The following is a 15755-nucleotide window of genomic DNA, read 5'->3' as shown; positions in this document are numbered from 1 at the left end:
AATTAGAGGGGAAAATTATAGAAGATGAGCACATAATAAGCAGCAGATGTTAGCTATTTGTGGAGCAGGGAGGAAGAGCAACTTAAACTTGGCCAAGATTCTCCAAGTCAGGCCAGGCTCCTCTTCTGGTGCCTGCCCTAGAAAGGAGAAAAGTCAAATCCCCCAATCCATATGCTGTTTCCCCCTTCTTACCCCCACTGCTTCACACTACAGAAGCAAAGATATAAAAAGGAGGGGAAAAAATAGGAGAGGAGCAAATGTAAAAAGCAGAAAGTTTTAATATATTTACCTCTTGTGCTTTTATATTTTCAGTGCTACGGTTATATCTATTCTGTGCATTCTGCAGAATTTATAATTTATTGAATTGATAAACCCTACAGTCATTAAATAAGTTTTAGACCTAGGGAAGCTACATGTGCTATTTGCATGGGGTATGGTTTTCTTTCTAAAACCCCCTTTGTTCTAAACACTTTTTCTGCTTGGTACACAGAAGATTTTGGAGTGGTGGTAGTTAGGGAGATGGGTTAAGAAGCAAAGAAATAAGCCTAATAAAGGGGACAAACAGGAAGCTCTTTTCTCTACCTAGACAGCATATATCCAAGGTAGCAGTGGTTATTTACAGATACTATACAACCTTTGTGGTCTAATTTGGAAAAAATGACTTGAAAAATGGCCATCTCAGGAGTAGCAAAAGGAGAGGCCAGTGCTATGGCATAGTGAGAGGGATTGGGGTGGGGGGGGCGGGATTCAGAAAAGGCAAGTATGTTCTAAGGCCAAACACATTGCCTCTGTCCAAGGCTGGCTCTGGCTTGGAACATATTCTTCAGGTTAAAGCTCTACCAAGTAAGGAAGTGTCTGTTTTTTCACCCTTATTATCCCTAGGGCCCAGTACAGAGCATGGTTCCATAAATGCAAAATAAGTATTCATTGGATGAATAGCTAAAACGAAACAGATCTTCATAGTTTTCCATTGTAATTAATGATTTAATTAAAGGATGCTCTGTACTTAGGTTTATATTTTAATGATTTGCTTTCCTATTATATGGCTTCTAATGAACAACATTTAGAATCATAAACTATTACAGCTGAAAAGGGCCTTAGTGATCTCTAACTTGACTTTCTCATATTACAGACGTGGAAATAAAAGCCTACTTAAGTGACAAGAAAGCAGAAGCTTCCTCCCTAAGAATAGAGTTCCATAACTACCATCCTAAGGTTCTTTTCACTGTATCATGACATGCTATTTTTGAGATGATCACAGTAACGAATGAAAATTTAGTTTAAATTTATATGTGACTGACAACTTTTGTGCCTGTTTTGTCATCTTTTTGTGTATAAGCAATTGTTGCAGCTAAACTTTGTATCAGTTGTCAAAACACATGCCTATCTTTTGTGCATACAAACATAGTCAAAACAACTTTGTATTAAATACACAAGCAAAGGAAAGCTGTGATAAAAAATAGTGGATACTGAAAAATAAACAAAATAAGGGACAAGCAATTTTACATCTGTTGATAATGATCTAGAAGTAGTTTCTTCTACCCTGAAAGATTTTCACTGAAAAGAACAGGAAATGACTCAAATCACAGATATTATCAAACTAGAAGCAGAAAAAGAAATAAACTAAATAACATAATGCTGTACCTCAGAATGCTGTATTTTAAATGCATAAAAAGATTTCCAGAGGACTTGGATGAACTGTCCGTGTGTTTCAATATGTACTATATACAACCTTTAATCCATTTCATAAATTTTCTTTACTTACCAGCACCATACAAGACACCTTTAGGTTAACCTTTATTGAGAGAGTTCATGTGTTGTCATATATTTCATAAGATAAACTTGAGTTCTTTCAAAAATGAGTCTCAGAGTAAAGGTAGACATTTAAAAGACATGTATTCAGCATGAAATTATTCAGTTAGTGTGGAATTAGTTTAATATCTTCATTTTTCCATAATGATTTAATTATTTAAGATGCACACTATTCTGATGAATGAACTAAAATATTAAACTAAATCCTTGGGGCGCCTAGGTGGCTTAGCCAGTTAAGCATCTGTCTTGAGCTCAGGTCACAATCTCGCAACTCATTAGTTCGTGCCCCACATCAGGCTCTGTGCTGATGGCTCAGAACCTGGAGCCTGCTTCGAATTCTGTGTCTCTGTCTCTCTCTGCCCCTCCCCTGTTTGTGGTGTCTCTCTCTCTCAAAAACAAATAAAAACATTAAAAACTAAATAAAATAAATCTTTAAACTAAATTTTATGATTCAACTTATATTTATATACATTATCTAATAACATGATATATATATATATATATATATATATATATAACACAACACATACATGTGATGTATGTTTGTACATGTAATATGTTATATAAAAATTTAAATATTATTTTTAAATGCCAAATAAAGACAAAAAACAATAACCGAAGGGGAGCAAGGTAATACCTGAAACAGGTAATACCAAATTAACCTTCTCAGCTTAGAATGAATGTACAGACATTTCCAAGGATTTAAAGCTCTGGATTTTGTAGCAATATACAGTCAGTCCTCATTATTCATGGATAGTGTATTTGCAAATTCACCTACTCATTAAAATTTGTTTGTAACCCCCAGATAATACATGTGGGTTTGGGGGATCATTTGCAGACATCCCTAGAATGGTGAAGCTCTGCTGTCTTGCTTCAGCTCTCATGGAGTAAACAGAATCCTTTCGGTGGTCTAAGTGTCACCTTTTGTTTTGTTTCTTGTTTTCGTTTTTTAATTTTTTTTAATGTTTATTTTTTGAGACACACACACACACACACGTACACACACACACACATGCACACAGAATCCAAAGCAGGCTCCAGGCTCTGAGCTGTCAGCCCAGAGCCCGATGTGGGGCTCAAACTCACAAATGGCGAGATCATGACCTGAGCCGAAGTTGGATGCTTAAGTGAGCCACCCAGGCACCCACCCCTAAGTGTCATGTTTTTTCACACTTTTGTGCTCCTAAGCTTAGTGCTGAAGTGCTGCCTAGTGTTCTTAAGTACAAGAAGGTTGTGATATGTCTTACGGAGAAAATACATGTGTTAGATAAGATTCCTTCAGGTGTGAATTATAGTTCTGTTGGTCATGAGTTCCATGTTAATAAATCAACAATATGAAAGAAGATGTTTTTAAACAGAAACATGTTTAAAAAAAGGTTACGTATTGATGGCTTGACAAAAGTACCATGACTAGAGGTTCACAGAAACCTAACCTAGTATGTCCCCTGGGAACAGTGACTTTGTAGGACATAACTACCAGAAATAATGGGAGACAAAGAGAAGATGCAGAAAGCCACAACTGGGGGAGGAGGGAGACATAATTTGATTTTCATGATTTCTTTACCATGCTTTTATTGTTTGTTTTGTTTCAGGAATATGAAAAGAAACAAGATGTATTTTCAATATAGAAATATAAATAAATACATTTTGTTTCTCCATAATTGGTTATATGAAGTTTCCTAAGTGTCTGGAAATTAGATGACAGCAAAACTAGATGTCATGCCCCATGGATCTCTTCAATCCTTTATGATCCCTGGCTTGGTGGGTGGTATATGGTAAAAAGAGATACTGTTGATAGATGACAACTGATGGATATCTCAAGACTTCCATGGAATATTATAGTTTCATAAAATTCTAGCCTGAGGAGCCCTGAATACCCCACTGAAGATCTGGGCCATTAGCACATCAGATAACTGTATATATTCTGTAGTCTTCTAAAGAGTGGACCCTTGTTTGTTTATGCCCTATATTTCTTTTGAACCAGAACCCTTAAGAATTCACATAATGGATCTTTCATGGTAGGTCTGTACTAGAGGGATTTCTAGTCTGCATCTATGCTAGTGAGGTACTTGCAAGACAGACCAAAGAAACTATCAACTCTTATTCTAGTTTTAACCAAAATCAGGCAATTCTTGATCTCTCTATGGGTTGCTGAAATCAGGGCTTTGTTTTAAAGTTCTGTGAAATTTATAATGAACAAGGACTAAGACCCCAAAAGAATATTAAAATAAACATTATTTACTGTTGACATTTCAAATCAAGTACTTTCAAAAGTGAATGTTTAAACATTTCTTATCATAAAAACATGTATTCCCTAAAGAATAATCAAAGGCTCTTGAATTTAATACATAAGAAACTACAAATATGTTAATACATGTAGTATCAGTGAAAATATCTCAATGCTATAAATAATGATTGACTCTATTTGTACCAAAGGAATATAATGACAAAGTGTTCCCTTAACAAAAACCATATTATAGGAAATGGAAATTGACTTTTGAAATCTGATCCAAATACAGTAAATGCAGATCCTCCCTTGAATATACTTTGAATAAGACAACACTAAAGAAGTCTGAATAGAAACCCCACCATATGTCGGTGCTAAATAATTTGTTTAGATTTGAAAAACAAATCTCTAAATGGGCATCATCTGTCATTTCTGGGTTGAGGACAGATGTGGGGTTGGAGGGAAGATTCTGATGCTGCTGTGGAGAATGAGAGGTGATATTCGAGTCGGGGCAGACTGGGCATGAGAAAATCCAGGAAGACTTTCCAGCAAAAGGGAGGAGGCAAAAGGTCAAGGTCAGATGGTGGGAATTCCATAGGATTGGACAAAAGTTTTTCAAGCTTTTGATTATCTGATAGCTAGCTGCCTTCTTGAAAGCCTTTCTCCTGGTCTTCACGACACCGCACTCTTCTGGTTCCTGTCCTGTTTCTTTGACCATCCTTTCGGTATGTGTGGTTTCAAACTGATACCCACATTTATTCTGTGATGATTTCATACCTAGATGTCCAACTGTTTGGTAGATGTCTCTAATTAATGGCTTGTCAATGTATTCCAAACAGAAGTAATACTTCTACACTCTCCCCAATCTACTGCTCCCTTCCAGTTGTCATTGCCACATTACTTAACTTCAACCAGAGTCGTATTTCATAGTTCTCCTTCTCCCCCCAACTTCTGATCAGTTATAAGCTCTCATGGCTTCTATCGCTGCTTGGAAATAATGTCTGCAATGCCTTGACCACCCCTCCTGCCATCACACTAATACCTCTCATCTAGAACTCCCATTTCCTACTGGTTTCTAGTCGAAGATTCATTCCTAAAGAATGGACCTGGGGAGGGGGTAAGTTTCCTACTGTTAACTAACATTTGACAAATGCAGCATACATCACTTTTCTCTTGACCAGCCATAATACACTTTAGTGTATGACTGATATTTCTCAGAACCGCTTGTCCTGAGGCTCTATTCATATTCCATTCCATTCCATTCGTATTCACGTTCCAGAAAACACACTTTGGGAAACAATGGCTTGAACTATAAAAATGGCCTCTAAACTGCTCTCCTTGCCTAAACTTTCCCTTTCCAGTGCATCGAGTATTTCACTGATAGATTAATTTCTCTAAAGTACTTAACTCATTACAGTATTCCCTTGCTCAGAAACCTTCAGTGGCTCCCCATTGATCTAAGCAGTGATGAAGCACCAGGTTCCCACAATGTGGTACTAATGTACCTCCCAGTGTTATCCTTTCCCCCTACATGGCAGTGTGGCATAGGAGAAAACACATGAACTTTGGAGTAAGCTCCAGGTTCTTAAAAACTATAAAACAGGCTTTGAGTCCTTTCTTTGCTCATCTGCAAGTGCACTTAGTAACTGCAGAGATGGGAGGAGGCAGCGAGATAGTATTAGTGAACGTTCTCGCGTAATTGTAGCTCATACTCTCTGGCCCCATGGGTTATAGACTCACTAGGCAGGTTGAACCTCTGTCATGTTGTAGTCACCTAGTGTCTTCCTGCAGTAAGTGACCAGTGATGTTTTAAACTGAGAATGCAGAGGATCACCTGCCAGTGTCAATGAGAACTGATCAGTAAATCAGTACCTCTATTTGGGGAATTTTTTTATGGGTCCTGAAGGAGCCAGTTCCCACAGAACGCCCAAGCTTTTTAGGTGGAATGTGCCACTGGCGCTTGGCTGGGGTGGGGGTGGGGCGCAGGGCCCCAGAATCAGCAGCGATGCTTGAAAAGCAAATCTCCAATTCAAACAGATGAAACAAAAGCCCACTGCAAGAGTCAGAAAGCTGCACTTTTATTAGATTCAGAAACTTTTTTTTTGAAAGTTTATTTATTCTGAGAGAAAGAGAGAGAGAGAGAACATGCAAGTGTGTGAGCAGGGGAGGGGTAGAGAGAGAGGGAGAGAGACAATCTCAAGCAAGCTCCATGCTGTCAGTGCAGAGCCCAATGTGGGGCTTGGTCTTACGAAGCATGAGATCATGACCTGAGCAGAAATCAAGAGTTGGACGCTTAACCAACTGGGCCGTTCAGGCCTCCCAGAAACTTTTAAAAGTGCTTATGATTTACTTCAAAGTCCAACATGAAGAAAATACAAGCTCCTCAACACCCCTGCCTAAGAAGGAAAAATGAATTTTTGTTTGATTTGATCACTAGCATAGTCTAAGTGCCTCAAATGGTGTCTTGCATGTAGAGGATGCTCAGCTAATATGATGGAGGGATGGAGGGAAGGATGGAGGGATGGATGGAGGGATGAATGGATGGAGCAAGGGATGGAGGGAGGGATGGATGGAGGGATGAATGAATAGTTGGATGAATGGGTGGGTGGTGGATGAATGAATAAATGATTGAATGGATGAGGCCATGGCATGCATTTTATATACAATCTAGTAGAGCACTGAATATATAGAAGATCCTTAATAAGTAATTGGCTAAATATATCAATTGTATCCCTAACCAGATAAGGGCATTTATAAAAAATAATGTACCTTAAACTAAATATTATTCCTATATATTTCTAATTTATAAAATATTTTTATATATTATCTATATTACCATTATTCTCTTTCTTTTAAAATTATCTATTCATTCATTTATTTCTCCCCTCACAACATGGGAGTGTCAGAGCTTAAAAGCAGGTGAGGAGAGAAAAATGAAATTAAGAGATTAATTAGATGTTCTTAGTCAGAAGGTTAAAAAATTTTGCCTAAATTGGTTTGACTATGTTGAATGGAATGAAGAGAAAACAAACTTAATTTTTTTTTAAAAACCTGGAAGAAGATGGGGAAAAATGAGGCATAAGGTGTATAAAACGTGTTTGATAAATTTGTCTGGAAAGAATGTTATGCTTAAATGCATTCTTTTCCCTTAACATTTCACTCAAAGTTTTTATAACTATCATTCTTGTATGAGGGAATAATAGCCAAATATCTCCTTCACAGCACAGGAACCAAATCTCAGTGAAGTTAATGATCTGTATATTCAAGAGCAGGTAGATCCAGGGCTAGAATCCATGTCTTCCAAGTATTCAGGAATAAACACAATCGCCAAAGTGTAAAGTGAGCCTGACACATTTAGAGAACATAAAGAGTTAGGGTGACTAGGGTATCTGGCTGGAATGAAGGGGATATATAGAAAAGTCATAGGAAATCAAATTAAGGAAATAACTATGAGATAGATTACAGAGTACCTTAAAACACAATAAAGAATCTAGATTTTTATCCATGTCAGTTATTTTTGAAATTATTTTTAAAGCAAAAAATATCCTTTTTAAAGTAAGAAACCTTATATGAGATGCCAATATGCAAAACAACTAAAAAGGAGGTGGTTTCTCCCATTGAAACTGTTCCCTCCTTCCTGCCTCTCAGCCTCTGAGGAGAAAAGGTTGAAAATTGATAAAAGGTTTAAACCAAGGAAAGTCTGAAAAGGCATAAGTCTGACAAGTGGGCAGGGCAGTGCTAGAGCAAGTGGCATAGAGACCAGGTGGAGGAACCCACCGTGGGAGGAAGAGAGCACAGAGGCATGGTTGTCAATGGGAAGAGGAGGCAGAGATGCCGGGGACAGAGGGAGAATCTGAACAGAGCCAAGAAAAGTTCAAAGATTCACACGTGGGCAACTGTAGAGTATAATCACAAACGTGGTGAAGGAAAGCAGGAGGCTGCTGGTTTTGATGAAAGGCAATGATGTACCTTTTGTCATGTAGACATTTCTACTATGCTAGGCTACGGCCAAAGGAATAGAAAGTAACCCCTTTCTACCAGTTTTCTTCTGTTTTTCAAATAGATGAAACAAAAGTGCATGGCATGAGTCTGAAAGCTGCACTTTTTGCCATATTAACAAAAAAATTTAAGTGCTTAGCATTTCACCTGAAACTCCAACATGAAGAATATACAGAATCCCCAATGACTCACCCCATTCTACAAAGGAAAAAAAGACCATTTCCATTTTTGTAAACTTTCTGTTCTTCAGTCTGGGTAACTAGCACATTAATTTTTTTTTATCTTTAAAAGCTAGTTTTTCCAGGGGCGTTAAGTACAATTTATTTCAAGCATAATTATTTTGAAATCCAAGATTTTTCTGGTGCTTCATAAACTAAATGGTAAAAGTGAAACTTGAGGAATCTACACCCAGGCAACCACAATAATTCTGATGCGTATTATTTTGAGAATAAATAACAGGTTTTGGCAAGCTGCGTGTAAAGAGGACAGTCTCCTCTTCCTCTGTGATTCTGAAACTGGTGATGCAAGCGCTCCCGCCCTTTTCTGAGAACACAGAAAACCTGACTCAGGCAGGCAGCTGCGGCTATTAAAACAGCGCCGGCCCGCACGCGTCCCTGCTGGGGTGAGGGCCACCGCCGCCGCCGAGCAACGATGAAGCTAGCCAACTGGTGGGGGCTGAGCTCGGCTGTCCTTGCGGCTTATGGCGTTTTGGTTGTGGCAAACAATGAAACGGAGGAAATTAAAGATGAAATGGCCAAGGATGCCTGCCCGGTGAGACTAGAAAGCAGAGGGAAATGCGAGGAGGGGAGCGAATGCCCCTACCAGGTGAGCCTGCCGCCACTGACCATTCAGCTCCCGAAGCAGTTCGGCAGGATCGAGGAGGTGTTCAAGGAAGTCCAGAACCTCAAGGAAATGGTAAATAGCCTCAAGAAATCTTGCCAAGACTGCAAACTGCAAGCTGACGACAGCCGAGACCCAGGCAGAAATGGAAGGCTGTTACCTAGCCCAGGAGTGCTAGGAGAAGCCGATGACAACAGAGTTCGAGAATTAGAGAGTGAGGTTAACAAGCTGTCCTCTGACCTAAAGAATGCAAAGGAGGAGATCGATGTGCTTCAGGGTCGCCTGGAGAAGCTCAACCTTGTAAATATGAACAACATAGAAAATTATGTTGACAGCAAAGTGGCAAATCTAACATTTGTAGTCAATAGTTTGGATGGCAAGTGTTCATCTAAGTGTCCCAATCAAGAAGAAATACAGTCACGTCCAGGTATGTATAATGTCTTCTTACCATCTGTTCATGAAAATTATATAGCTAGACAGGATCTATAATCATTAACTTCTGCAAAGAAGTTAGACAAAGGACAGATGAAAGAAATTAAGCCTTTTATTCATCAAGGTAGTACAGGAAAAACTAATATCTTTGCAAATGTGACCACAGAAACAAGGCTTAATTACAAAAATCATAATTCTGTATCCATTAGAAAGCACTTTCAGTTTCAAAGATCTTGTTTGTTAATGCCAGAGCTACACACAAACCAAAGTAGACAGATATTATTTCTTAATATTTTACTGCATTTCACTTATCTATCTCCTCATTGAAGTGTTTGAAGACAACACAGATAAGGCAGTATTTCCAGCTGTGCTTTGTTCATTGGAAGTCAGTTTCCTGTGGTTGGCTGACTGCTCCTCTCATGTGGCCACAGGAAATCTTTGCAAGATTTTAACTTATCTGCCAATCCTAATCCTAAATATCTAGTGAAAACAGGAGATTTTATAAATGGAATAAAAGCAGCTATATGGCTTCATGTGTGTGCAAAACTTTTTGCTTTGAGTGGCACAAAAACATTTTAAGGGGAGAGTTTTGGCATGACAGAAGACCACAAACTTAGTTACCTACTGTGCCCACAAACTTCTAGCTGTGGCACTGGTTCCTCCAAGTGCTGGCTTTCCACCTGATTCACTGCTGCTGATGGTCTTGTTACACTTTGGAAAGCCATCTCTGCATTAGGACCTCCACTTACCATGCATGTAAGGTTGAAGGGATATGGTGCCTGGGATGGAGATCACATTCATTTGGAACAAGCACCTCATGTGTGCTCCATCCCCAAGGAATCTGCTAGGGATCTGAAGGTGGGGCTTTCAAGGACCACTGTTGCTAATACTCCTGCCAGCCCGTATCTGAACATACCCTGAATGGCAAGGCAGAAGTTCACATCTTAGGTGACATCCCAGAGTGCATACTAGATTTGCTGCTGCATGGCAGCTTGTAATGATATGAACAAAATTCTACCGTCTATTTTTATACTAAGAGTTTAGGGGAAATGTTGAAATACTTTGAGTTCTAAATACACATGAACAGATTTTGTTTTGATTTGAGTAGTAACTTACTTTATCTGGCCCAAATCCTTATAAAAATTATCTAAGAGTAAATACCTGTATTTGATTCCTACAGAACCATCCTGAACATAACCACCTGTTGTTCTTTTCTAGAAACCAAACATGTGAAACACTGGCTAAATACGTTCCAGATAATAAATTCAGAATAAGAATGTTGGTATAGAGAGTATGATGCTAAGTGAAATAAATTAGTCAAATAAAGACAAATACCATATGATCTCACTTATATGTAGAATTTAAGCAACAAACAGATGAACATAGGGGAATGGAAGGAAAAATAAAATAAAGCAAAAAGAGAGAGGGAGGCAAACCATAAGTTCTCTCTTAACTGCAGAGAACAAACTGAGGGTTGCTGGAGGGGAGGTGGGGAGATGGGCTAAATGAGTGCTGGGCATTAAGGAGGGTACATGTTGTGATGAGCACTGGGTGTTGTGTGTAAGCGATGACTCACTAAATTCTGCAGAAACCAAAACTACACTATACATTAACTAACTTGAATTTAAATAAAATATTGGAAAGAGAAAAGTGTTTGCAAACGTATGTGTGGAAGCATTAAAAAAAAGGATATTGGTATATTATTGAAAAAAATCTTTTTTTTACTTGAGCTTCTTAATTTAGTTGTCAAGAAAGTAAAATAAATATGAATTTATGATCAAGTCTGTACATTAGAATTTTAATACATAATTTGGAACATATCCTATAAAACTTTCTGGCAAAAGAGGATATCAGCCCCGTTAGGTGAAAGGAAATAGAAACTCTGCTTCTTCTGTAAACATGGAATGCAGTTCTAGAAGGGTTGGAAGCATCTGACCTTTAGGACCAAGGAATGTAGTAGTTATAAGAACAAGCTTTACAGCCAGCCAGATCTCAGTACATGTCTTGGCTCTACCACTTAATGCTTCTGTGAAGTTGACCAAGCCACTGGTTCTCTTTGACCCTAACTAAGTATCCTCACCTGCAGATTGGAAATAATACCTACATCATAAGGTCAACGTGCAGACTAAGTGTGAAAATGTTATCAAGTCTTTGGCAGAATGCCTAGAACACATAAGTAGCACTCACTAAGTATTACTAAATTACCAAAACTATTTTATTGACTTCGTTGTTGTTTTTTGTGAACATTGTTACTATTATTACCAACCAAGAGTATGTTGGAGAGCCTTGTCTGCTTTATAGCACCAAGTTCTTATTCTGAGGCTTTAATAAACGTTTGCTAAACAGGTTCAAGTAAATTTTGCAGAGCAAGGTTTCATGAACACCGCTGACTAAATTATCAAACTGCTTTTGTACATATAAAGAATTCTTCATATGCATCATTTTTAGTAACAAAATCCAATGTCTTTCTCTTCTTCCCCCTTCAGTTCAACATCTAATATATAAAGATTGCTCTGACTACTACACAATAGGCAAAAGAAGCAGTGAGACCTACAGAGTCACGCCGGATCCCAAAAATAGTAGCTTCGAAGTTTATTGTGACATGGAGACCATGGGGGGAGGTTGGACAGTGCTGCAGGCACGTCTTGATGGAAGTACCAACTTCACCAGAACATGGCAAGACTACAAAGTAGGCTTTGGGAACCTCAGAAGAGAATTTTGGCTGGGGAACGATAAAATTCATCTCTTGACCAAAAGTAAAGAAATGATTCTAAGAATTGATCTTGAAGACTTTAATGGTGTCAAACTCTATGCCTTGTATGATCAATTTTACGTGGCCAACGAGTTTCTCAAATACCGTTTGCACGTCGGTAATTATAACGGCACAGCTGGAGATGCCTTACATTTCAGTAAACATTACAACCATGATCTGAAGTATTTCACCACCCCAGATAGAGACAATGATCGGTATCCCTCTGGGAACTGTGGGCTCTATTACAGTTCAGGCTGGTGGTTTGATGCATGTCTTTCTGCAAACTTAAATGGCAAATATTATCACCAAAAATATAGAGGTGTCCGTAATGGGATTTTCTGGGGCACCTGGCCTGGTATAACTGAGGCACACCCTGGTGGCTACAAGTCCTCCTTCAAAGAGGCTAAAATGATGATGAGACCCAAGCACTTTAAGCCATAAATCACTAAACTCATTCCTCTGGGTATTTATTACCTAATAGGGCAATTAATTCCTTGAGCACTTTGGAATATGTTTTATACTCCTTTACTATGACTAAAAATTTATCTCTAGGAATAGGTTCTTATGCTACACAGCATTTGAAATAAAGCTGAAAAAGCACACATTTTATAGGCGTCTTTTGTTGCTGTTATACTGCTATCCAGATGAATATTTGCAAAGCAATTGGGAATGTTGAGAATTACACATTAGATTTATGATTCCCTTAATTTCTATTAATTGAAAGATTTTCTATTTACTTATGTTACTTGCTATAATCATGAAATCATTGTTTATTTAGCAGGCTGGATTTTTACACAAGTAATCTGTATTTTGATTGTGACTTAAATACCTTTTTTTCAGGCTATAGTCAGTTATTGGCTATTTATGTCTCTAAATACCTTAATCCTCGTTCTGAGATAAACTTTCTCAATTTATGGCATTTCTTTTGGGTCAGGAAGACCCTACAGCATTTTAGCTTCCAGACAAAGGGAAATACATGTAACTAAACCTGTTAATGTACTATTTGTGAAATGTAAAATATTTGTCATTTAAAATATTTTGGTGGTAGCATAATGTCACTCCTAAAAGCATTCAGAAAATTAATTCAACCTTAAAGACCATGATTTAAAGGTTATTAATTCACAGTTGATAACTCTTGAGGTGTTGGATGGTTAAAACTGCTTTACTATAAAAATTAGCTTCCTTTGCTTTGATTGCACAACAGTTTTTAATTTAAGATTGCTCATTACTGTGCATGACTACTGGTAGGCTTTCTTTTGGAAGGGTAGGTGTGGGTGGGGAATGAAGCATTTATTTATAGACTAGATTACTCTGAGGGCCAAAGCATTTATATCCAAAGCAATATTTTCATTAAGTGATTCACTTCATAGAAAGCTAAGTTTTATAAGACATATGTATTTTGATATATATAGAATAGGAGTTCAAATATTATATATATCTCAACCCTAACTGGTGTATTGCTTATATTTTTATCAGAAAATTTAAATACAGGTGTTTATTTTTTTTAACCAAACTAAAATATATGAAGCTTTTATAATTCACTAATTCTGGAGTGCAGACCATTTTTTAAAGATTATTAAAAAAATAGTGTGTTAAATTTAATCATTGTAAAAAAGGGATCATTTCAGAGAGAACAGTGGTATTCTGTTGAACATTTAAAATATACTCTAGAATAAAATTTGAAACAATACACTATACTGTATGTGAGTCATAGAAATTTATTCAATCTTTAATTTCTAGTTTGTTTCTACCACAGTAACTCAAAATATACTAAAAAAGATGCAACTTTACTCATAATTTGAAAATAATTAAGAAGGATAGTAGCTTTAGGAAACAAAGTAACTTTTTCAAATATTGCCCTTTATAGAAAATTCTAACCAAAAAGAAGCAAGATACTCTTAAAAATAGTATGACATACAAAGTTTTCAGGTACACATGATGAAAATTAAGTTATTATGAATACTATTAAAGTATTAAGGCAAGAGAAATGCAAAGAGAATTGTGACAGCCAAACTACAAAATATCATGGTAGATTTCAAAAGCTTCATATCTACTCAATAGTATAACAGATGTAAATGTAACTGACTTACACTTTTATTTTTTGTTTTTTTAAAAAAGATTAAGAAGATTTTTATTTTATACAATGTATTTATTTCACATAAGAGAATTTTCATTTACTATCTGTAATTGTTGATATATGCATAAGTTTAAGTCAATTTCCATGATCAAAAATGGACTCATGAAGCAGGATCTGATCCTCTCAAACTTCTGTTTCTCACACTGAAAAAAGGAAAATAAACGGACTCTTCGCAAAATACAGTTCTAAAGAAAAATAGCTCATAAAGCGAGTATCCACTGATATAATGGGAATGAGATTATCATTTCAGAAGATTTGCCAAATAATCCATTAATCCATGTAAATACTCAAAAGCTGCCTTTTATCTGTCCACTTATTTCAAAGGATCAAATTTTATTTTCTATTATACTTTTATGACACTTCCAATAAAAAATTCTGTGACATAGAAATTCCTTCTTGAAATCATTTCATGTCATTTATAAAATATATTTTATACTTTATCATTTCATGTCATTTATAAAATATATTTTGTACTTTGCTAATCTTTAACATGTTAATGGAAATAGATTATATCTGAAAGAGCGTTTTGCTTTAACATAGTTACTCACTAATATGTGCTAATGTTCACAAATGTGGATTATTAACAAATTGGTTCCATTTTAAAGGCTAATATTTGTTATCTTAATAAGACTTTATTTCTAAACTTTATCATTCTTTGAAAATGTTGACTAAAACTAGTCCTTAGAAATTCCAACTGAGGGGCACCTCAGTGGCTCAGTCGGTTGAGCCTCCGACTTCCACTCAGGTCATGATCTCCTGGTCTGTGAGTTCAAGCCCCGGTGTCAGGCTCTGTGCTGACAGCTCAGAGCCTGGAACCTGCTTTGGATTCTGTGTCTCCCTTTCTGTCTCTGCCCCTCCCCTGCTTGTGCTCTCTCTCTCTCTCTCTCAAAAATACATAAACCTTAAAAAAAAAAGAATATATAAGTGAAAATAGAAGTCCTTCAAAAAAAAAGAAAAGAAATTCCAAGTGAAACTGATCCACTCATTGCTAAGAAGAAAAATCAAATTTTTCAATAGGCAGTAACGCTTCAAATGAATGAGTGACACATCTGTCCAATAAAGAGCTTAAATATACAAAGTATAAAAGATACTCTAGTAACAAAATTTGCTGGTCCTTATTTTTGAGTGGCTACCCAGGGAAAGGTTTTAAAAGTAAAAGTGATGGGTAATGTCATCATGATAAGCTTTTATTTAGAGTTCTTCTTTTCTTTTGTGTATAAATAAGTTTATGTCTCATGTCTTTTAACCACCCTATAAAATAAAAGATTTAATCTTCACATCTATTTATTTCTGCAATATGGAAACATTAAATATTGTTAGTAAAATAATATTTATATATTTACTCTTGTCTGAAAAGTTGCATAATGTTTACCTAACTAGACTTTACCTTTGACTCTTTTCGAAGACTTTAATGGGTTCTATTTCATTTACAGGAAGACCATTATCTCACTTCCCTCCAGCATACTGTTGACACCTTTGAAATACAAAAGTTTCCGTTTTGTTTTGCAGCATTTAGCTCCATCTTTTTCCATCATTAACATTCCTGCTGGCTCAGC

The 15755-nt window shown here is 36.8% G+C and overlaps 2 protein-coding genes across 6 annotated transcripts in view; one reads left to right on the top strand and one right to left on the bottom strand.

Moving 5' to 3' along the window:
- CCDC146 (coiled-coil domain containing 146) overlaps positions 1 to 15755 on the bottom strand; it is a 115353-nt gene that overhangs the window by 64972 nt on the left and 34626 nt on the right. The gene's annotated exons all lie outside the window — the stretch shown is intronic.
- FGL2 (fibrinogen like 2) lies at positions 8559 to 15482 on the top strand. Its single transcript, XM_045494567.1, has 2 exons — positions 8559 to 9305; positions 11797 to 15482. The coding sequence occupies exons 1-2, from the start codon at positions 8690 to 8692 to the stop codon at positions 12501 to 12503; spliced, it is 1323 nt and encodes a 440-aa protein (XP_045350523.1). The 5' UTR covers positions 8559 to 8689; the 3' UTR covers positions 12504 to 15482.

This window comes from Leopardus geoffroyi, chromosome A2, assembly GCF_018350155.1.
Source record: "Leopardus geoffroyi isolate Oge1 chromosome A2, O.geoffroyi_Oge1_pat1.0, whole genome shotgun sequence".
NCBI classification, from domain to species: domain Eukaryota; kingdom Metazoa; phylum Chordata; class Mammalia; order Carnivora; family Felidae; genus Leopardus; species Leopardus geoffroyi.
This window is presented reverse-complemented; position numbering and strand designations above follow the sequence as displayed.